General features: G+C 48.8%; 1 protein-coding gene across 1 annotated transcript in view; it reads right to left on the bottom strand.

The window, feature by feature from the left end:
* LRP8 (LDL receptor related protein 8) overlaps positions 1 to 22,852 on the bottom strand; it is a 1,087,241-nt gene that overhangs the window by 77,734 nt on the left and 986,655 nt on the right. The window contains exon 16 of the mRNA XM_078670496.1: positions 5,076 to 5,381. Coding sequence (XP_078526622.1) covers positions 5,076 to 5,381 — 306 coding nt within the window. The remainder of the gene's footprint in view (positions 1 to 5,075; positions 5,382 to 22,852) is intronic.

Raw genomic sequence — 22,852 nt, 5'->3', positions numbered from 1 at the left:
AATGAGATGCCAGCACCCTCTTAACTTAGTATTCCCTAAATTTCGGTCACTGTACTTGGAGCATCTTCTGTTGTGTATTCATGTTAAGCTGGAGGCTAGCTTGCTCCGAGTGCCCCGCACCTCTAGTTCCCTCTCCTGGGATTTCCTAGGGTTCGTGTGTAGCACACAAATTCTGCCCAATCAAAGCATGTACTCCTGGCTCCCAACATGTAGGCAGAGCCAAAGCCCCTCTCTAGTGTTCCTCACATAATTGTCTGGCGACAGCTAAGCTGTCAAGCCAGGCCCTAAAAACAAGCCCTGCCCTATAAGCTATGTGGAAATCTTAATAAAGCAAGTTTCACTGAGTGAATGAATGTTTCACTTTGAACTGTGTGCTGATTTCATTGTTTTTTTTTACAAATAAGATAAAGTGAATAAAGCGACCTCTTCCAAACATGAAGATTGACATCCACGCGATTGTTTATGAGCAAATGGAGTAAAGGGGTGAAATGCTATCACTTTTAATAAAGGAAATGTGTTCCATCCATTACAACAGGACGATGCATCAGTTTGCATAAAACAGGTTCACAGCAAGATTCTTAAACCACTGTGCATTGTAGCACGAGACAGGCTCATGGAACCAGTCACTTACAAGCAGTGATTTGTGAATCTTCCTTTGACTTCCCTGTGAATCCCAATATTAGTAATGAATGGTCTCTGACACATTATCGGTAAGCCTCATCAGGTTCGAGTTTGACAGAAGCAGGGTCACTCCATCAATGGCAGATTGTTTTCCTTTCACTTTTCCATCCTGATGAATGTTGCGGACTCTTTGGGCCACATAGGCAGAAACATGTCGACACAATTAACCACTAAGGTGATGGGGCAGTAACTCCCCTTTTCACTGTTCTTGTATTTTTTAATATCATATACTCTTCTATCTGAATAAACCCATTCTGGCGATTATACTGATTTTTAAATCTCACTCACGTTCACAAGCCTCCACTTAGTTTTAGAAGTGCCTCCCAGTCTCCAGGTGATGTCCCGCTCGCTACCAAACCAAGTTTCTAGCGAGCGAGGACTGCCGATGATGAGGCATGACACCAGGTGGTGTGTGAGGACAGTCCTTCACTTTTTGTGAGGTGCCAGCACCCTCTTAACTCAGTATTTCCTAAGTTTCTGTCACTGTACTTGGAGCAGCTTCTGTTGTGTATTCAGAAGTTGTGAGCTTCCACAAAAAATTGCTAACCTGCTACACAGCTGTGATCATTTTGTTTATTTTTCCAGTTGCCTGAACGTTAGGGGCACACATATGACATTGTAGAGCTATTAAAGTGTCTTAGATAATTAGACCATTTATAGTGTTACTGTCGGGCAGCAGCAAAGTCAGAAGGAGGGCAGTCATTAACCTACATGGATATTTAGATCTGGCTTGAAATTTCAACTGTCACCTCACCTTTTCACCTATTCTACAGTTCATTGCTTCCACACAAATCCAAATCCATTCCCATGCTATTTGCTTTGAATGCATCACATTACTATACGGCATTCTTTTAAAGTCAGACCTATTGCCAGCACTTGTTAGCTTTTTTCAGTTAGTTTACAAACACTGTGGCCCTGAGTTGTGACAGAGGACCAGTGGCACTGTGGCAGACGGAGAGAGGCTGGGCCAGCCTAAAGGGAGTAATAGGTGTTACTTCCACCTCACAAACCTAGAGCTACTTCCACCTCACAAACTTAGCGCTACTTCTCCTGTGCTTGTGTAAAATGGGAAACAACCGTTTCACTGCATGCATTACAATGCATGCTTTTACCCCCCATGAAAATGGCTTGCTGTAGGGGGTATAATGTGTTTGATTTAACTCCAACACCTTCCCTACTGTTGCACAGACTGGAGTTGGATTAATAAATGATACTATTCCAACATCCAGCGCAACCCCGACAGCAAGTCGGGGTAAAAAATTGCATTGTAACGGCATGCGGGTTAAAAGCATGGGTTGTAATGTCATACACCAGTGTAAAACTGAGTCCGAGCTGCCACTTGCACTCGTGTCTGGCAAGACAAGCCATGCTCAGGCACTTTTCATTTCTTGTGACATCAGCACAGATAGAGAAAGACAGTGGGAAACAACTGGGTGACCAGATGTTGGAAATGGCAGTTTCTGCAGGGTTATCCAACGTTTTTGCTTTTTGCTTCTATTGTTCTGACCTTTTTGTTGGCTTTAGGACTCTGGGCACTTTACCACTGCTAATCAGTAAAAGTGCATGTGCTCTCTCCCCTAAAACTTGGCATGATTGGCTTACACCTGTTTGGAATATTTAATTTACTTGTAAGTCCTTGTCAAGTGGTATCCAATATACCCAGGGCCTGTAATTTAAATGCTAGTTGGGCGCAGGGTCAAGATTGATTTGCGTATGGCTGGGTCCAAACTGGAATGGCATAGTGAGCAAAATAACAATGGATTTAGGCCCAGATCTCTGTACTGAAGTGAATGTATGACATTGTTCTGCATTCTGTTCATCAATTATTCTTTTTGCATTTGTCACCCCGAGTGGGACGGGTATGCCCAGACATGGGTCCCTTGCTCTCCATGCCACTGGAGTCAAGCTATCCGGGCTGATGAGGGCTGAAGCCGGAAACCGGTCCTAGGATGCTTGTTTCCAGTCCAGGGAGGACCTGGCAGTTCGGGCTGGACTGTTCCCATTAGGCACAAGGTCAAGACTGATTTGCATACGGCTGGGTCCAATCTGGAATGGCATGGTGAGCACAAAAACGATGGATTTAGGCCCAGATCTCTATACTGTGGTGAATGTATGACATTGTTCTGCATTCTGTCCATCAATTGTTCTTTTTACATTTGTCCCCCCAGTGTTCTCAGCACGTGAGGAGCTTTTTGCTCACCAGGATCAAGTGCTTGTAGGCGCTTTGGGGCAGGCTATACTCCACGCTTTGATTGATTCGCGCTGCGTCAGCAGAGCAGGTGCAACCTCTAAACAGCCTTGGTGAGCGCTCTAACCCCCCCCCCCCCACCTCCATCACCGATGAGGAGAGCATGGGGAGTGCTACTATTTCTAAAATCTAAGTGTGGTTTGAAGCTTTTCCACTTGTGGCCTGTGTGTGGTTTTGCGCACCACGCTTCGGCTGCGCGCTTCGGCTGCGCCAAAGGAAACCCCGGCTCTGGAGTCGTGCATTGCCTAGCAACGCAGACGTCACCCATGAGTGGAGCCCAGCCTCCAGGGGAGACTCGGACGAGAGTGGCACCTGGCGGAGATTTCGCTACGTGTTTCGCCAGTGTCTACCTCTGAAGTGCGGGAGCTGGGCTGCTTGTCCTCCAATGTGTGTGTTCCCCTGGCGAGGCCCACACTATAGTTCGAGGCTGATTGGTGGGTGAAGTGCTGCATTTGCCTCCCCGGATAAAAGGGGCCACATACAACGTACCCCTTTGTTTTACACTTGCTGCATTGTCGCCACGGCACTGAGGGGCCTGAATGGAGTCACAAGTTACCCTCCAGCGCTGCATATCATTTCCGGTCCGAGGGACTGTATTTACATTGCACCTTAGGACTCTCTCTCAGCACGAGGCCCCCTGGGAGTATAACCTTAAATTGAAAAAGTGCTACAACTACCATAAACCGCCTAAAAAGAGTACGATCCGCCTGAGCTCTATCGCTTAGGTGCCAAATCTCATCTTCCCAATCAGGCTCACACAAATTACCGTAGCTCCACTAATAGGAATACAGGGGTTTCTGCACCTCAGTGGGATTCATCCTGATTGGCTTGTGGTGACTTTTTGTGATTTAGGTGCTACAGTGATGTTTGCTGATGTATGCATTTTTGTTTCTTTCCTTTAGCCAATCTACTTCATTTCATGCCTTGATGTTCTAATATAGGTCATTCTGCCTTGCTTTGTCAGGATGAGTAAGATGTCAGACTTTGCATAGTATGTGCAGCATTTATGGTCTATGGCATGTTGATCTATGTTTTATGTAATAAGTACAATCTATATTTTTATATAATCCTGTGCGGTGTCTCTTTTATGGTGTATTTATTGTGTTCCTGGTGTGAGTGTGTTGCGCAAACGCTTTACACATTGCCTCTGGGGATAAGCCTGACTGGCCTGTGCCAAGCTACCAAGGGGGTGAGCACAGTTCATCTTTGGTGTGCAACTAACTTGCCCTGAATAGAGTGGTGGGTTCTGTCTGGCTTAGGTGCATACCCTAGCCAACCAGAACCCCCATTTCCAACACCAGAATAGGCCAGTTTGCAGGACATTGATGACATTATCTACCACCTTTAATTGATACGGGCCCATAAGGCTATCTGCTGTTTGAAATGCTCGTCTGTTCCCGACATGTAACAGGTTGAACAACGTGTACACTGAGGCAAATGAGAAATCTAATTTTCTTTATGTAGAGGTGTTCATCTCAAGGCTGTGAGCATCTCGCCTGCCACTAATCTGGCTGTTCCACGCGTTAGCCTCCTTAGCCTGCATGCCTGATTTTCACAGCACTGGTCCTATAACTGAATGAGGTTGTAAAAATGTTTTTAAAACAGGAGGATTCAATACCTTTGCAAAAGGAATTTCTCTAAAGACAACATTACATTATTTTTAAGTTTTGACATCATAGGGTGATGTAGCCCCCTACTGGAAACTATAATCCACTACCGAAGAAGACACCCACTCCTAAGTAAAAAAGCAATAATACTCTATCCACTGAGCACCCTAATCCCGCTGCCCTTAGCCCCTATAAGAATCCTCCACGCAGCTGCCTGCCTCATCATGAACCAAAAACAATCTGACCCAGTCCCCCCACTGCAGTACACTGCACTGTCTGCTCTATCTAGCCATCATACAATTAAAATGCTATTTTGTGATTTATAACACTGTATAATCAAACACTCCAGACGATCTCTCCGACAACAACCATATTTCAGAGGAAGATCCACATTTAGATATCAGAGTAGATGCTGGTCACCTACATTTACACAAACAAATGAAGAGCTCACTGTTGAACTATGAACATGCTTTAATGTTGGTATTTTGATCATGGTACACCAAGAAGATAGTCAGGCGCTTGTCAACTGATTTACTTACAGTGCTGAGATAAGTTGCTACTTGCAGTTGTCACAATCTTGGAGTCCTCATGGCTTGGCAGAGTTGGTGAGTGCGAAGGAATGTAGGCTTTTGGTATTGATACTGCATCAAATTTTGTAGGAGGAGTAGTTGTTGTTGTGTACTTCACTGTGCTACTTGTGGTTGTAGTAGAAGTGGTGGAGGTAGGTTTACCGGTGGTGGAAGTGGTAGGAGCAACAGTTGTGGTGGTAATGGTTGTAGTCACAGTAGTAGTTGTAGAAGGCACAGTCGTGATAACTGGAACTGTCACTGATGCACCTGGAAGAGCTAGAAAAGAAACATTATATTTTCAATTACTATTTGTTGATTTGAAACCGGTATACTAAAAACAAGGTAATAATACTAAATCCTCTGTTTCTGAGTCTATAACTTGAAATTATGAGACTTGAAGTCAGCCTTGGCCCTCAAGTACGGGCAGAGGGGCCATGACCCTCCGCCCCCCACCTTTTTCCGGAGAAGACATATGTCTGTACGGCTGAGCAAAGGTCAGACTGACACTCTTCTTGTTCAGGTCAGGCAGCCAGGATGTAGACATGTGCTAAATTCGCAGGCTCTTGGGCGCCTGAGCTGAACTTTGCCAGCTGAGGATTTGATAGGCTTGTGGGCGTGACCTCCTCACCCCGGCAAAAGTGCCTTGAGGCCCTTCCCCTCATGACGAAAGGGGGAGTGTCACTATTAGCCTCGAACCTGGGTGCTCATAGCTGCCAAGGTTTGAGATTGCTATGTGTGACATTTTCATAATTTTATTGTGATTAGGAGTGACATTTCAATTACTATGAGTGACACTTTCTCGCGAGCAAAATCATGCAATGAAGACGAGGGAAACATATAAATATTAGAAATTAGACCCATCTGAGCAACAAGAAACTCTATAAAGATCTTAAAACTGCTGCTAGACACCAGAAACGGAACGACACTAACCAACATGACACATAGAGAGCCCTGTCCCCAACAGGCCACTTGTTACTGGTTGGAAGTCTCAGCTTCCATGCTAACAACAATACCAGAGTGCACATTAGTGTTATTGAAAACGTTAACTGAAAGTACAAAGAAACGCGAGTAAGAACAGGGCAGCTCTGCAGCCAGCGAGCACTTGACTGAAGCTCATGTAACACTACACAACATTCGGAATGACATAATATTGCAGTCAGATGGAAAACAAAATAGAAAACAAAATAAAATGCTACGTTTCTTCTTAGTCTTTCATGTATTATGATGGATGTGATGAAAACATTTCATAATGGAAAAGGTTAAGCTAAGGTTCGTAATGTAAATAAATATATTGCCTTCTGAATATTTAAGTTTCACTTGTCTTTCATTTTGAAGTGTGTGCTCTGTATTTTTTATGCAGTTTAAAGTGAACACTGCCTGTACATTACACTTGGACACTGTGCACACTGATGCTGACCGGGCATGACAGTCACGACGGGTTGAGCCAGGCGATAGCTGTAATAATCTTTTAACTGGGGCCATACTAAGGGATCACAGGGGTGCAGAGTGAGGAAGGTCTGCTCTTGGGCTTGGACAGTGTTCAAACACATGGCTTTGCCCAGGAGCATGATCACCTACAGGCCCCTGCCCATCGTCAGTGATGATAATATCCCGGGCCCGGTCCCGGGCCGCACTGCTACGGTGTGAAGGATGACGAGACAGAACAGCCCTACAGATTAGATCACACATGAGATCTGCAGTGCCAAGTGTGCGCGCCTTGCTGCTGACATTATAACGAGGTTAGGTAACAAAGACAACACTGACACAAACACAGTACTATCAGGGTGCTTATGCTGAGCAAAGAAAGTACTTAATTGTTCAAGTTCACAGTCCTGTGTCCAGTGCAGGCACTGTCTCTCTACGCCGGGGATCCGGCGATGATCCTCCTCAGCCCTCTGATGATGCCGTGTCGGAAGCCCGGCCTTGATGAGACTGACCAGACAGACCAGTCTGAGAGACTAGTGCCAAGTCAGTGTGCTGCCACTCGCAAGGGATCGGAGAACAAAGAGCCCACACGGGACTGGAGGCAGCAGGGCAGATGAGGCCTAACAGATTCCCTGTCCTCCACACACGGGGATGGTGGTGCTGTGGGCTGTTAGGGCGGGATGTGGCTACAGCCTGGACTGGCGCAAGGCAATTAACGAGCCCATTACTGGCTGCAATCATGTGCGTGCGGACATTTGTTAAGTTGCGGCCGCCGTCTGCACATGCGAGCTCTGCCATAATTATAAATAATTTTGCCATAACTGACTGTACCTGAAATGCTGCAAGTTCACAAGAGGACCGGTGGGGTCGGGTCTATCACGTCTGGATCACACAATGCGCGGCAGTCTATTTTGCGAGCGCCAGCTGCCATATACGCCCATTGCACAAGTTCATTCATGCCCCCTCTTACGGCCCCGCAATTGTATGAGAGAGACTCGATTCTCGCCTGTACTCTTTCCGATTCCCCCGCCGCTTCTGCCTAGTTACTCCGGACGTGACTGCAGTCTACGGCGGAACATCCGGCCCCCATGGTGCCACGCCGGTGATTGACCGCGCGTCGCCTCGCTGGCGCCGCATTCATGGTCCAGAGCAATACAGCTGCCTGGAGTGCAGAGACACATTGTAGCGCTGCTCTCAGCCACTTCACAGAGCTGAGAGCAGTCTGGTTAATTATTCGGAACTCGGCTCAGCAACCAGCACTTCTCTCTGAGCAGCAGAGAGCCGGGGCACAGTTGCCGCTGGTGGCGCGGCTGGCAGGTGCCAAAATGCGTGACAATTCATTTCAGTGTGGTGATGCGGATCACCGCACTGAGATGCGTGAGCGTCACGCCTGTTGCGTGACGCTTGGCAGGACTGGGTGCTTCACTTTTAAGCCCAGAAGTGCCCTTGGCCGAGTGTCAATCAGTGACACTTCGTCATACAGTAGGATGTGGTCAGTAGTCTCACTAACCCCATCCCACTCTGTGACGAGTGAGGGACTGCCGCCTAAGAGGCAGCAGCCCCAAACCCTCCTGGGACCTCTAGGTCTGGGATATGCAGGGCAGGTAAGTTTTATGTTCTTTAATGTTTGGCGCGTGTGTGTGTGTGGGTAGGTATAACTTTATGAATTTTTTGTGAGTGAGTGTTGTGAATGGGTGTGTGTGTTTTTGTGAATGCATGGGGGTGTGTGATTGAGTGTATACGTGTGAGTGTGTGGCCGGCCTCATCGCCCCCTCCCTGGTAGACTTACCGAATACCACAGCTTGAAGTTCATCTGCGTAATGTACGTGCTCAAATAAACAGAAGTGCACTCTTAATTTCGCAAATCAATATTTTGCTGTGTTTCTTCACATTTCTCCCTTTTCCTTGTAAACCAAATTGCTTCCTAATTTATTCATTCATGAAACGTTTCCGGAAAATATTGCAAGCATATTAGAATTATGGTTTCTTTTTTTTACAGCATCTTCCTCAAGTGCAGCTTCATTTCAAAAACCCTCTAGCATCTCTTGGGCGTCTCTTCCACTAAACCTTGGTCTATAAGGAGGAACTACTTGCACAAATACACGCACACTGAGGCACGATTAGTATCTTCTATTGTAGGCACTTTACCATTTTCTAAATGTATCCCTCAACAACAGAACCCTCCAGAGAATGCCTGGCCCGATGAATAAAAGGGCGAAATTGTCTGTGTCCTATAAAGAAAAGCTATACCCAGTCACTGTCTAGACAAAATTCAACCCTTTGTCATCAATAAGCAACTGGACAGGTGATAGCACATGATTACGTAGAGGTGAGATCACTACTGGGGCCTATATTTTTTGCCATTTGTATATTTAACTTCCTACAGAATATACAAAACTCTGAACCAATAATGTGATTAAGATTGACAGCAAACAACCAACCTGCCAGGATCATTTATGGACAATCTAACGCGGGACTGCAGAACATGCATAATGGATTACTGCTGGTCACATGCTGCTGGGCTCTTGAAAATGACACCAGGGATGTCAAAGAGGGCATTCATTCAAATTCATCTAGTACTCAGTGCACTGCCTACCAGAACAGGCAGCTTTGCACATGTTTGAAATGCTTGCAGTTCCCTTCTGAAACTACACTCCTACTTACTTTTCATACCCAGAGGCTTAAGCAATCCACTGGAAGGGGAGGATTTGAGCTTCCTTTTAAGGTCAAGCCTTCCAGACAGCAAAGAAATCTCATTGCAAGAGGCCTACTGTGGCTTTGTCAAGTACTCAGGGGCCTGCAGCCCGTCTATTGCTTATCTTTGGCTGGCTTTATTGTCACTCTTATTTGTTTACTTTTAATTCAATGGCTTTCCTTGTCCCAGCTTGTCCATATTGAGTTGGCCCCTCCCCTGGACCATAGCCTCTTAACTATCTCTCTGACTGGCTGGCTTTTTCCCTGTTACTTCTCACGTTTAGGGGCTAATTCTTTTCTTTTCGCTCTCTCCCCAGTGTTCTACTCCAACCCTGCAAAATACTTGCCCTCACGCGCTCTGTGTTGTTGATTCCCTTTTAGTGCAAGCTGTCTCTCATGTGCTTCTCTCCCACCAAACTCCCTGCCTCCTGTGTGCACTGTGTTGCATTTTTGATTGTGAACTTCTCCTCACTCCCACGAGTTGGTGTCCCTCGTGAGCTGTATTCCCTTCCTCCGTCCACTCACACTTTTGCACTACTACTTTTTCATTTTTTTTTTCAACTAAGCACTGGATATGGATAGAAAAAACAGGGTTGGTTCTCAGTGAGTCTGATGGCATGGGTCTGGTTGGCAAATATGCCTTGCATTATTAACATTAGTTTAGGATGGGATTCAGATTCCAGGACTTGTGCCTCCCCAGCTCCACCGGCCTTCTGACTTCCCTGAAGAGCCATAGGTAGATATCCGGTTTTGGTCTAGTAGTCTAAGATATTAGGGAAGAGTCTTTTAGCCTCCAGTGATGTAGCTGTGGGTGCAGGATGCCAGTGTGAACCAGCAGGACAAGGTCAAAGACTCAGAGAAGAGGGGCTTGGGATACTTTTATCCAGGCAACAGTGCACAGTTCACCGAAGTACTGCAGATAACTGTAAGGGAGGGGTCAAATTGAGGACAATCCTGGAAACAGTCTATAGCAATTGACTTTGCTAATCACAATAGTTGCATGTCATCAGGATAACAGAAAATATAAGTCATAGCATTAATAATTCTTCTTTATTGAACACATTATAGAGGAAAAAGTTGGTAACGATTTTTGAGTCCTTTTATTCAGGAAGCATCAAATAAACTATCCAAAATATTACAACAGGAACAGCACTCCAACTATATCATACCTATATTTTTTTTCGACTTCAGTTCCATGACAATTTCCTGTATACTGTACATGTGAAGGTGCGGTTACTCCCTTTTAGGGAACACCACTACCACAATCTAGTATTACAGATAACTGTAAGGGTTTAAGGAAGGCATACACACTCTTGAGCAGCCAGAAACACACAAGCGGCCTAAGCATTATTCTGCTGTCTCAAAAGCCCCACCCACTTGTGCCCATCTCTTCCTTAAAAGCACTGCTTGACCAATTAAAATGAGAGACATACTTTCATTTGAAAACATGAGCCAAAATGTACTTAACATATACAACACAATATTTTGGACATGGTTCTATATATTACCCCTGAGATGTCCATAAATTGATACTACTATGCGTATGGTGACATTTAAAACCTACTCGGCTACAGTCCTGTGGTTTTATAATATCACCCAAACTCCTTTAAATAATTTATAGCCTTGTTATACCTAGTTTATCCGTTCCATAACAATGGACAGCTGTGCATTGCAAAGCGATCTGTCCAACAAGCCTCTCTGGTGGCACAATAACTGCTGCCGCAGATGATGGAACGTCGCCAACCTCGCGAGAGAGATTTACACTGAGAACAGCTGCTTCTTCTTGCGACCATCAGTAATGAAGTGCCGTCCAGTTAAAAAGGGAACAGTCCGCGCCAACCAACAAGTCCCGGTGACATGTTTACAAGCCATAAAACCCGGTGACAACTGCGTGGAATGTTCTAATTGCTTGAATAGGAAGATCAATACTTCTTCTCAATAATTAGAGCCAATTTGTTGCCAACGTTCCCTGAGCTCTGCGTTCCACTGCTCCCCACCACTGGCTTGCTATCGGTCTCCAAGCTTCCTATTCACTTAGGTCAATTAGAGGTAGTAGCTGATGATTGCCCTTTCTTGACTCTGGCAGGGTCCTTGCTACCCTTACTCTAAAGGGTCAAGATGTCAGACGCCAGAAAATAACAGAGCTCAGAGAGTCTCATTTACTTATTCAAATTCTACATCTTGTCCTCCCCCTAAGTCCTCAACAGCAAACAGGAAGCTGTTGGGGGTCAATGGGTGGGACAAGGGATCAATCCTGTAGTATCTTCAGCAATGAAAGGCTGTAGGGTGTATCTTCTGCAACTTCTGGTTCTTTGGTCAATTAACTTCCATGGGCATTAAGATGAGGAGCAGCTTCCAGGCCCAAAAGCCTGTTCCCATATCTATGAACACACATCTGCAACCCCTATCCACGTCTTCAGGAAAATACAACTAACTTCCCAAAATGAGTGATTCATGTAAAGGCAAAAGCTCATGACTGACCAACTGCTTACTTCAGTACTGTAGAGCAGGGTTTGCCAAAGTCGGTCCTGGTGGGCTGGATCCATGACAGATATTTAAGATAAGTACATTTACCTAAATTGGGATATACTAAAACTCTGGCATGAATCCGGCCCTCCTACTTTGGAGAACCCAGCTTTAGAGGGCCGAATACAGCAGCAGGAGAGATGCAACACAACTGGCTAATGCAGCAGGACAGGAACAAGGACATGTCTCCGTTTAGGAGGAGACACTCAGGGTGATGGCACTAAGCGCGTTTAAGTCTCCGCACCAGCAGACTCTAAGAAACACAGTGTATTTTAATAGCTGAACTGGTTCTAGGCTTAAATATCGGCTGCTGAGCCTTCATTATTGCATGTCTTTTAAGCAGCACATTACAGCAATGCACACAGATACAAACCAGTCCTTTAAGACTGGTATTGGGTGTGGTAAGCAAATATGACAAAAAGACCAGGGCAAGCATTACTTTACAAAGGCCACTTCTCAATTCGCCATTGTTATATTTGGGGGTCTCTAGTTGGCACAGGTAGGTATTTTTTTTTTTTTGCAGAGTTTTATATAGCGCAAACTAGAACCGAACCGAATCAGTTATCAGAGCGCTTTACATAGCACCAGTTACGTTACATGAGGACCCACTTTCATTTTTTAGGCACAGGGAGATTAAGTGATTTGCCCAGAATCACAGGGGGTTTTTGGCGTCGTTACCGAGACTCGAACCCAGATCCCCAGGTCCGAGGTCGAGCGCCTTAGCAGTTAGGCCATCCCCTCTCCCCAGAGACAAATTAGGACCCTTGCCTCTAGTCAGGGCCAGGGTGCACACTCCTAAAATAACCCCTGCTCACCCCCTTGGTAGCTTGGCACGAGCAGAAAGGCTTATCCCAGAGGCAGTGTGTAAAGCATTTGTGACCACATACAGTAATCTAGTGATAACACTACAGATGGACACCACACAGGTTTTATATTAAAAATAAGTATGTTTTATATAGATTTAACACAAGACCTCAAACGACAAAAATCCACAATACTGCACTTAAAATGGTAGTTTTAGCTTAGTTCTGTTCAGTTCTTAAAATGCGACACTTTGAGTCAATGTACCTTACGATGCGTTACGCTTCCACAACAAAAGTGTTGCAGCGATGGAAATGCGGCAAAGTTCTGGCGCAAAGAAATAAAGACGTGAAGTTCTTCCAGATGCGGCACGCTTCTCCGATGATGCGGGAAGTCTCGATTCAATGCGTCAGTGACACTCTTGTTCCGCGATGCGATGACAACAGCTTCGGCTGCGACACTCTTCTCTGACGTTGCGAGACGCTTCCGCATGACGCAACAACTACAGCGGCGACATTCAAGATGCGACGGCAGCAGCTCCGACGGCAGTACGCCACTCCGTGGATGCGAGGAGCTTTTCTTGATGCGGTGCAATACGACCGCTACAGTGGCGACATTCAAGATGCGATGGCAGCAGCAGTGACGGCGAAACGCTTCCTCTTTGTTGCAAGACGCTTCTCTCGATGTGGTGCAATACGACAGCTACAGCGGCGACATCCACGATGCAACAGCAGCAATCGCGCTTTCAGCTCCTTGCGACACGCAGTCCCTCAGAAGGCTCAAAACAGCAGCAGGCACTTCCAAAGAACTCTGGGGAGCTGAGGGGTTGAAGTCTGTTGTCCCTGAGACTTCACCAGGAGGCAAGCTCTTTTCCAAGCCCTTGGAAATCCTTACAAGTTGATGAAAGTACACAAAGTCCCTTTCTCCTCTCTTTGGCAGTCAGGCAACCACTGCAGGCCAATCCCCAAGCAGCACTCCAGCTTAGGGATAGTCTCTCCTCAGTTTCTTCAGGTTCCTCTCCTCAGCTTCTTCAGGTTCCTCTCCTCAGCAAAGGTTCCTTCTTGTGGTCCTAAATTGATCTAATTTCTTGGGATCAGGGTCCCACTATTTATACCCCAAAATCCTTTGTCCTCTGAGGGCAGAGGGGCCTTTGCCCAGTCCAAACCAGTTCTGGAGCACTCTGTTGACAGGACTCCTTCTTTCCTTTCACAGTGCAGGGCAGAAACATCAGACGCCCAACAGGAGGTGAAGCCAGCATTGTGGAGGAAAGGCACAGCCCTGGAGCACTCTATTGACATGATTCCTTCTCTCCTTTCACAGTGCAGGGCAGAGACATCCGATGCACCACAGGGGGGTGGAGCACGCACTGTGGGGGGCAGACACATTCCTATTCAGGTCCCAGGTGCAACTACAACCTCCCATCAAGATGCAGATCTCTCTACTCACCACTGGACTGATTCATTCTGTCTTCTGAAATTCCCCAGCCCTGTCACTCAAAATCCAGACAAGGAATACACAGCTTAGCAGAGGGAGGCTTGGATAATTAGCCAAGAAAATACCTACTTTCCAAAAGTGGTATTTTCAAACACAGAATGTTAAAACCAACTTTACTAAAAGGTGTATTTTATCATTCTGAGTTCAGGCATACTAAACTTGAATTTCTACCATGTTCCCTGAGTCAGTTAGGATTATAAAATGTAATAATCTAACTGCCAATTCTGGCCTATGGAGAACAGGTAGCCTTGCAATAGTGAAACACGAAAATGGCTGTGATTCACTATTAGGACATGCCACACACATCAGGACATGTCCTACCCTATACTTACAATGCACCCTGCCCTTGGGCCTACCATAGGGGTGTCTGATATGAAGAAAAGGGAAGGTTTAGGGACTGGCAAGTGGGTGCACTTGCCCAGTCAGCATGGCCGTACCAGACTGCACACAGGCTCTGCAAAAGCAGACCGGAGACACACTTTTACAGGATGCTTCTGTGGGTGGGACAACCAGTGCTGCAAGCCCACTAGCAGCATTTGGTTTACAAGCCCTGGGCACACACAGTGCACTGTACTAGGGTCTGACCAGTAAACCAAAACAGCCAATCATGGAGTCACTAACCCATGCATCAATTTATAGGGAGAGCATATGCAGTTTAGCACTGATCAGCAGTGGTAAAGTGCCCAGAGTCATAAAACCAACAAAAACAGGTCAGACAAAATACAGGAGGAAGGCAAAAAGTTCAGGGATGACCCTGCAAAAAGGGCCAAGTCCAACAGCCATCAATGGTAAAATGCAGCTCTCACTCTATTAGTGAGCAGAGCAAAGCTACTGTTCAGGTGTAGCCAATGTAATATGTGCACTGAGCGGAACAGGTGCATGTACTCTGCATGTGGTGCAATGTCCAAGCCGAGTTTGCTCTGAGTGACCGGAGAAACACCTGGAAACTGGCTGTGGAAGGAGTCTGATGTGAAAGTGGCTTCTTCCGTGGGTCTGGAAGCAGATCTGACAGGCGCTTTGTCTGTCTTTTTCTTGCGAATATTCAATGTCTCCAACATTTTCAGTGTTTACTGTTGTGCACTGCCTGCTTTTTAGGAGGGGGATCTCAGGACATCATCTTTTTGATACGAGGGCGCTGCTCACATCCACGGTGGAGGACGGAGGATGCGTAGACCAAGGTATAGGAGTAAATGGAGGAGCTTCAGACTTTATGGTGAGGACAGAGCAATGATTTGATTGTTATTTGGAAAATAAGAGTACCTTGAGTTTGTATTTGGCCACACGGGGTTCACGTAGGATTTATTGACATGTCGTGAAGACAGTGGACATAGAATCCAAATTACGGCCAAGAGGAAACGAGAATAAAAAGCCTGAAAAATAGTCTTGCAAGTTCACGGAACTCATGGGTCCTCTGATTGCTATATTTATATGATTTTATTCATAAAATGTCCATTAAGCAACTAGTGCCCCTTTTGGGCTCTATGCCCACTCTTATCTTTTCTCAAGGAATCCACTTGAAAAATATACAACAGAGGCTAAGTGGGCTGTACGCCTTTAATAATTGACAGCCTTTTGCATGTAAAAGGAGCAGCTTAGAACATGAGAGAGGAGAAGACGAGTACCCGCTCACCATCACCTTGCTGTGTCTGTCATGGCATCTCTCATCCTGCCTTTCAGAAATTGAACCACTACAAAAGACCTCTGGCTGGACAGTCTTGGACACAGATACGTTGCTAATTATCTAAAATATTTGACCTTCTTCAATAAAATAGTATCCATGTAAAAATCTTCAGCAATAGGAAATTCTGACAACTCTTGCATATGTAAATTTCTGAAACGCATGGCTTCCAAGAACAAAAGCAAAACAATGCCAGTTCCTTTGGGTGTTCCCGCCTTGCTGTTCAGGCTGCATTATTGATGATGGGGGGGAATGGTTTGTACCGTGCAGCTATGAAGATGTGTACTTTTGTCTGCTTTCTTGTCTGCTGGTCCCTTGATACTGCGCTCCCACCTTACCAGACCATGGAAGAGCTCTAACAACTCTGTGGACAGCTGCAGTTTCAGCATTTTTTGTGTAATCCGGTTTATTGATGTTTTTAATTCAGAGGCGAACAAAAACAGCAGCCATTTCAGACAATCCCAGCTTCATATAACAGATCCAGGATCCAACCAAGAATCAACAGAGTTTGAGCATTTTAAGAAGCTGGAAGTAAATCAGCTTCTTTGAGGTTTTCTACAACTGTTGGGAACCCATTATTTAAGGTTTGTACATGCCAAGAGATCGAGCAACAGCATCACTGATCCAGTTTATTTGCTTTATTCTCCCAACATCATTTGTCATTACACTTTATGTGTAGGTCCTTTGCACGTGAACAGGAGAGCATGGACCTCTTACCTTAAGACCTGTATGGCACATATCAGATTACTGGGCGTGCCTACCTTTCGAGCAGACCATACAAGAAGTTGGGGAGGTGGGTAAGAGATCCTTCTACAACACGCTTCCGGCTAGCTACCATTAACGCAGCAGGTGCAGTGCATCGGGACCTTGAGGGGCCCATTGAATCCTGAGAATTGCTATATTTATGACCTCAAAAGAAGTCACAAGAAGAAGTGCCCAGGCCAAAATGTTTGCTCAGAGGCCCACGGCCAGTGCTATCAAAGGTCAGGGTACCGAAGACCAAGGCTGTCTCGTCTTGTTTCCATCTCATGCCCCTTTAACCAGTCACCAAACACTCCAAGCCTCTTTTTCTCATTCTTGGAGATTCTCTTTCATCCCTGCTTCCTCCATGTGTCACTATTTGTCTGTTTTTCTCTTGCTCCTTCTTTTGCACTTTTGTGCTTTTCTCCCTCTTTCTCAGGATCAGTGTGTGTTTAGGACAAATAAGTGCTGATTCTCAAAAATGAGTGCTGGTGGGCCCCACATGAAAACACTGGCTCACAGTGGCGGCTGGTGCATAGGGGCGAATGGGGCGCCGCCCCACTAGCCTCAGGAGTCGGGACGAGGAGGAAGGAAGACAAGAGAGACACGTACCACACGCAATGCAGCAGCGTCAAATCAATGAAGTGCTCACTGCCCCGTGTGTCGCAAATTAAATTCTGTCTGACTACGACTGCTCTGCTCTCGTCAAGGGACGGATGATGACGAGGTCACAGGAGGTCAGAGACCTCCCACGCATGTGCTGGTGCCAGGGCGAGGAATATTGCTCGCCCTGGAAGCACAAATGGGGAAACAGTGACGTCACCACGAAGGGAGTGGCGCAAGAAAGGGGAAAATGCCTGCCCCTAAATGGGCGCCCATGCTGCGCCCCAGGCGTCCCCAGCAGCGCGCCACTGAAACCAACGGCAAGGGGAAGGGCAGTGGGTGGCAACAATCAGACACTCCCCTTGCCCTCGTGCCACTCCCAGGCCTCTGTTTGGACAATGGGAGGAGGGAGCCTGTGCACTGCGCAGGACGGACACCGGCACTGGCCACAGCCAGAGCACCACACCTCAGAACACTCTTGCCCTCCTGCCCCCCACACGTCACAGGCCCGGATGTGCCTCCCGAGCAGAGATCGATGTCACCACTTGGCAAATGGATTGCACAAAACAAACAGTGCGGTGGGTGGCGCCCACGAACACCCACGAATTCCATGCAGGCTGTGTTGAAAAACGATCGACTTGGCAGCTAGGAAAGCACAAGCAGAGCGACGCCAGGTAGGCACAAAACCAAACAATCCATGCCCTGCCTGGATTGGCTCCACACTACAACCAGCACGCTCCCCATGGCAACACACATGGCATGCCTGCATGGGGGAACCACAGCCCCAATGCCAAGCATGCCCTCCTCTACAATTAAACTACGATCTTCATGATTCTCTTCCTCTGCGCCACCACATTCTCGCGCTAGCCAGGCTTCAACCATAGCCTTGAGAGGAGACGCGAAAGTGAAAGACCGACTGTGGTGGTGAGTGTCTGCAGTGCAGAAGTCTCCAGAGTAGCGCGTGTGTACAGTGCCTTCACAAATTCCCGAATGTGGCTTGAGTGGCCCAATCCATAGATTTGTGTGCGTGCGGAGCCGAGCCCCGGATGGCAAAAGGAGGCACCAGGTACTGCTTCCAGCAGAAGCCAGCCGAAAACTCCCTAGCCCCCTCCCCCCTCCCACCACTGGGCAGCCAACTCAGACCTCCACGCCCACCTACCTCAAACGTCACCAGCCGCCTCTGCTGGCTCAAATTAGGCACTGCAGAGAGGGCGTGGCCAGCGGCATGCTAGACTAGACGTGTCTCCCGGGAGCTCCCGGCCGACGTCTAAAGATCCGACGAAAATTGGCACCATCGCGACCGGACACTTTCACACCGGTTGTAGGAGGTGGTCTGGAGGAGTTTGAGGGGTCCGGCGTGCAGCACAGTCCCCTTTTGAGCAAGCGGCGCCGAATTCTATGAGGCACATCGGGTGGAAGTGAGAGCGTCGGACAAAATGGCGGCGCAGTGAACGGTCAGTGAGAAAGACACGCTCCTGACCGGGCTATTCCGACAGGCGGGGGAGAGAGCGGAGCAGCGGACCCAGCCGCACCGGGAGGCCCGCGTTCACCCCTATACCGGCCGGCGGTCCGGGGGGTCACGGACCCCGCGGGAAGAGAAAGGAGCTCCGGCGGTGACCCTGCCCCACGGTGGTGGGCTGTACGGGGACCGGGTCCGGCCGGTCTCCGGGTGCGGCGCTCCAGTTGGGGGTGCGAGACTGTCACCGGGCGGCTGGAGAAGTGCACCGGAGGACTGTACCGGGGTGCGAGGTACCCTTACGCAAGATGGCGGCCGCAGTCTCCCACTGACGAGTGAAGGGGAGCACGGAGGCGCCGGCGAGGAGAGCGAGTGGTTCCCTGCCCGAAGACTCTATAGCGACGGCCCGGAGGAGGTACGGGGAGCAGCCAGGACAGCGAGGTAGCGGGTGAGGCGGCTCGGTACGCCGCGACCTTTACCAAGATGGCGGCCATGAAAGGGCAGTCTTGCAGCACCTAAAGACCGCGCTACGCCGGAGGAGCGGAGCGGCTGTGGGATTGAGATCCGGCGGTGGTGTGGGAGCAGCACTCCGGTACCTGGCTGAGGGAGACGTTGGTGGGTCACCCCCCCCGGTACATGAGAGGTGGCCTGGAAACGAGGGGAGCAGAAGTACACAGCGCCCGGGCAAACACATAACGGAGAGTTCTGCCGCCGGCAGCCTGACCAGCGGGGGGAGTGACCACGAAGGTGCGGGAGAGGCACTGCTACGCCGCCCGCAGACAAGGGGGGGAGAAGCACATCGACGCCTTTGAGTCAGAGACCCCAACCCAGCCAGGGCAGCTAAGTGACTGGAGCGAGAGGCCTGGTGGCGGCGAGAGCCCGGGTTGGGCTTAGCAATACGGAGAGGAAGGGAACGGGATACACGGCAAGGATACAACCCGGAGCAGTCATCCAGGGCCGGGCACGGTGGTGGCAATCCGTGAGAAGGTAGCGGACCTACGGCGGACGGAATCCGGCACTTGGGGCGCACGGTGAGGCGGACTACGCGGGGGTGACCACGAAAGGCCGACCTACACACGCCACCGCGGCAGCTCCACGACCTCAGCGACGATGGTGAAGAAGGACCACCTCCAGCCCAAGCCGCCCAAGCAAGGCACACTGGACACCTTTACGGCACCGAAATCAGCCAAAGACAACGCGGGTGCTACGGCGGAGGGAGCCACCGACACGGACAGGTTACTAGCGGCGATTCAGGCGTCTAGATCAGACATTCAGGATTCCCGAGCAGCCCTGGAGGTTAAAATTGGGGAGGTGGGCTCCGAGGTCATGCTCCTGCGACAGGATTTCAAGAACCTTTCCGCCAGAGTGACAGAGACTGAAACACGCATTGGTGAGACCGAAGACTCGATCACGACGCTCAAGAGAGATATGGCGGAGCTTCAGGCGTCGCACAGACAACTTCTGTGGAAGGTGGACGACGCGGAAAATAGGGCCAGGCGCAATAACCTCCGATTCGTGGGTTTCAGAGAAGGAATCGAGGGGAGTAATATGGCGTCGTTCCTGCATACATGGATCGTGGTCACTTTCACAGGGGCCCGCTTCTCATCTTGCTTTGTGATCGAAAGGGCACACAGGGCGCTCCTTGCAAAACCCCCGGAGGGTGCCAGACCCAAGCCGGTGATCGCCCGCTTCCTAAACTTTGCAGACAGAGACTTAATATTGCGTGAGGCAAGGAAGATGGGTAACATCAGAGTGGAAAACACGAACATAATGATCTTCCCAGATTATAGTCAGGAAGTTCAGAGGCAAAGGCGCTCCTTCGAATCGGTGAAAATCAAACTGAGATCAATGAACATTACATACATGTTGCTCTTCCCGGCAAAGCTCAAGGTACTGTACAAAGATAAAGCACACTTCTTCACACACCCTGACGATGCATGGCAGTGGTTGGAGGAAAGACCGATTCTCAATAGTCGAGAAACAGTTGGGAGAGAGGAACTGGCGAAAGCAGCACAAGAGAAGGCACGGTGGGGCTCCCCGCAACGGCGGAGGAGGAGATCCAGAAGATTGCACTCGAGGTACACAGGGACCCCATATCAGCCACGCCCATCGGCAGGTACCAGGAGAGGTAGATCGGAATCGCCAGGGACATCGAGCTGGACACGCAAGTCGCCGAGGAGGCCCCGGGACCAGGCCTGCTCGGATGGAGAAGGGGAACACCTCAGGGCTTCAGACGGGAATGATGAACACTCGGATAATGATCACCACTCACTGCATCCACTAGAGGCCGAGATACGGCAGTTGGAACAGGACAGAACTGATACGCACTGCAGCACGGTACCGACCACGCAAGATTCGCACTCCTGAACGTGGTAGAGATGGACGGCAGAATGGTCGGTCGGGACACGGACATGACACGCAAGTGGCCACAACCCTTTAAGTTGTTGTTTCTGTTTACCTTAACACTCTTTTCTGTTTTTCAGGAACAGAACATTTGTTAGTGAAATAGTTGTTCCGCCGCCTACACCAAGCTCAGGGAGTGGTGCATACCTCGGCTGGGTCGATCGCCCGGCGGGGGGGATTCACCACGGGTTGCTTTAGGCGGAGTTTTGTGAGACATAGTTAGATAAAGGGCGGGAGTGGGGGGGTGACAGACCGACTTCTACCAACAGCTTGTACCTTGATGGGGTCGAGTCTGGAGGGGGAGGGAGGTAGGGAGGGGGGGGGGAAAGGGACATTGGAGTTACAACAAGTTGGGGAAGTTGGGGGGGTAGTTGGGGAAGGGAACACACGAAGGAAGACGGTCAGAAACCTGAGACTCACATAGGTTACACACAGTGGCGGGGGTCTCCTACTAATCTGCAGAGGAGTTGCACAACATGGCAGGTCCATTAACGTCAACGGGAAGATTGCACAGGGGAGTCTCCATCCTGGCATGGAATGTTAACGGTCTGGGGTCCAAAATAAAGAGAGGACTGGTGAATTCGTACATCAAGCGTCTCGCCCCGGACATGGTTCTCCTACAGGAAACACACATGAAGGTAGGGACCTGCACATTCATAGCGAGGGGGAGATACAAAGTCTTGGCACATGCGGGTTATACTTCTGGTGCGAGGGGAGTCGCAATACTGATGGACAAAACACACCCATTTAAGATAACGCGCACATGGAGTGATCCACAAGGTACATATGTGGGGATACAGGGAACATGGAATAGACTGAACATGACAGTGATTTCAGTTTACGCCCCTCCGAAGCTCCAATCACGCACACTCAGGGAGGTGGCGTCCATACTGCTAGACACGGCGGATACGATGCAAATTGTGGGGGGGGACTTCAATGATGTCATGTCGGAAGACTTGGATCGTTCGGGACCCGCACGCAGAGGGGGGGCACAGACAGCGCTGGCGGCGTATATGGCCGAGATGGGGCTCACTGACACTTGGCGCTGGCGACACCCGACACAGGAGGCGTACTCCTTTTATTCGGGGGCACATAAAGCCTTCTCCAGGCTGGATTACATTTTCATGGCTAGGCAATACCTGACGGAGGGGGATGAATACACTTATAAAGCAAGGGGGATTTCAGATCATTCACCTCTTTATGCAAAAGTGGGGACTTCAACCGAACGGCGTGAGACGGAATGGCGACTGGCGGCTTGGGACATTCACACTCCAGAGGTTCAACGGGGTCTGAGGGCGGACATAAAAGTCTATGTAGCCGAAAATGAGGGCTCGGTAGACTCCAAAGTTACCTTCTGGGAGGCCATGAAACCGGTGTTGAGAGACAGACTCAAAGGGAGACTGAGGGACGAACGAAACAGGCAGCACAGGGAGGCGAGGTCGTTAGAAACGGAAATCCTGGCCTTGGAAGGTGTCTATCTCATGAACAAGGAGATGGGCACGCTGAGGCAGTTGTGCGACAAACAAAGGGAGTACAGAGAGCTGGTTTCGAATGAGGCGAAAACGCAATCGCTAGCAACTTTACACCGCCTCTACGATGTGGGCGATAAATCGGGCAAGCTACTGGCATGGCTAGGAAGGAAGGAGAGAGCGGCGCGGTGGGTGGGCCAGGTCAGGAGGGACGAGGGGGACATGGAAACAACTGACAGGGGCATTGCCGATGCGTTCGCACTACATTACGAAAACTTCTATAAAGCAAGAGACCTCGGCACAGTGGACGAGGCCACACGTTACATGGTAAACGTGGAAGTTCCATCTCTGGAGGTGGAACACAGTGCCCCACTCGAGGAGAAGATTACTCGGGAGGAGATCACCACAGCCATTAATAGCTTAAAAACGGGGAAAACGCCGGGACCCAACGGGTTCC

The sequence above is a fragment of the Lissotriton helveticus genome, chromosome 1_2 (assembly GCF_964261635.1).
Source record: "Lissotriton helveticus chromosome 1_2, aLisHel1.1, whole genome shotgun sequence".
Taxonomy (NCBI): domain Eukaryota; kingdom Metazoa; phylum Chordata; class Amphibia; order Caudata; family Salamandridae; genus Lissotriton; species Lissotriton helveticus.
The sequence above is the reverse complement of the archived record's forward strand: the minus strand, read 5'-3'. Positions and strand labels throughout refer to the sequence as shown.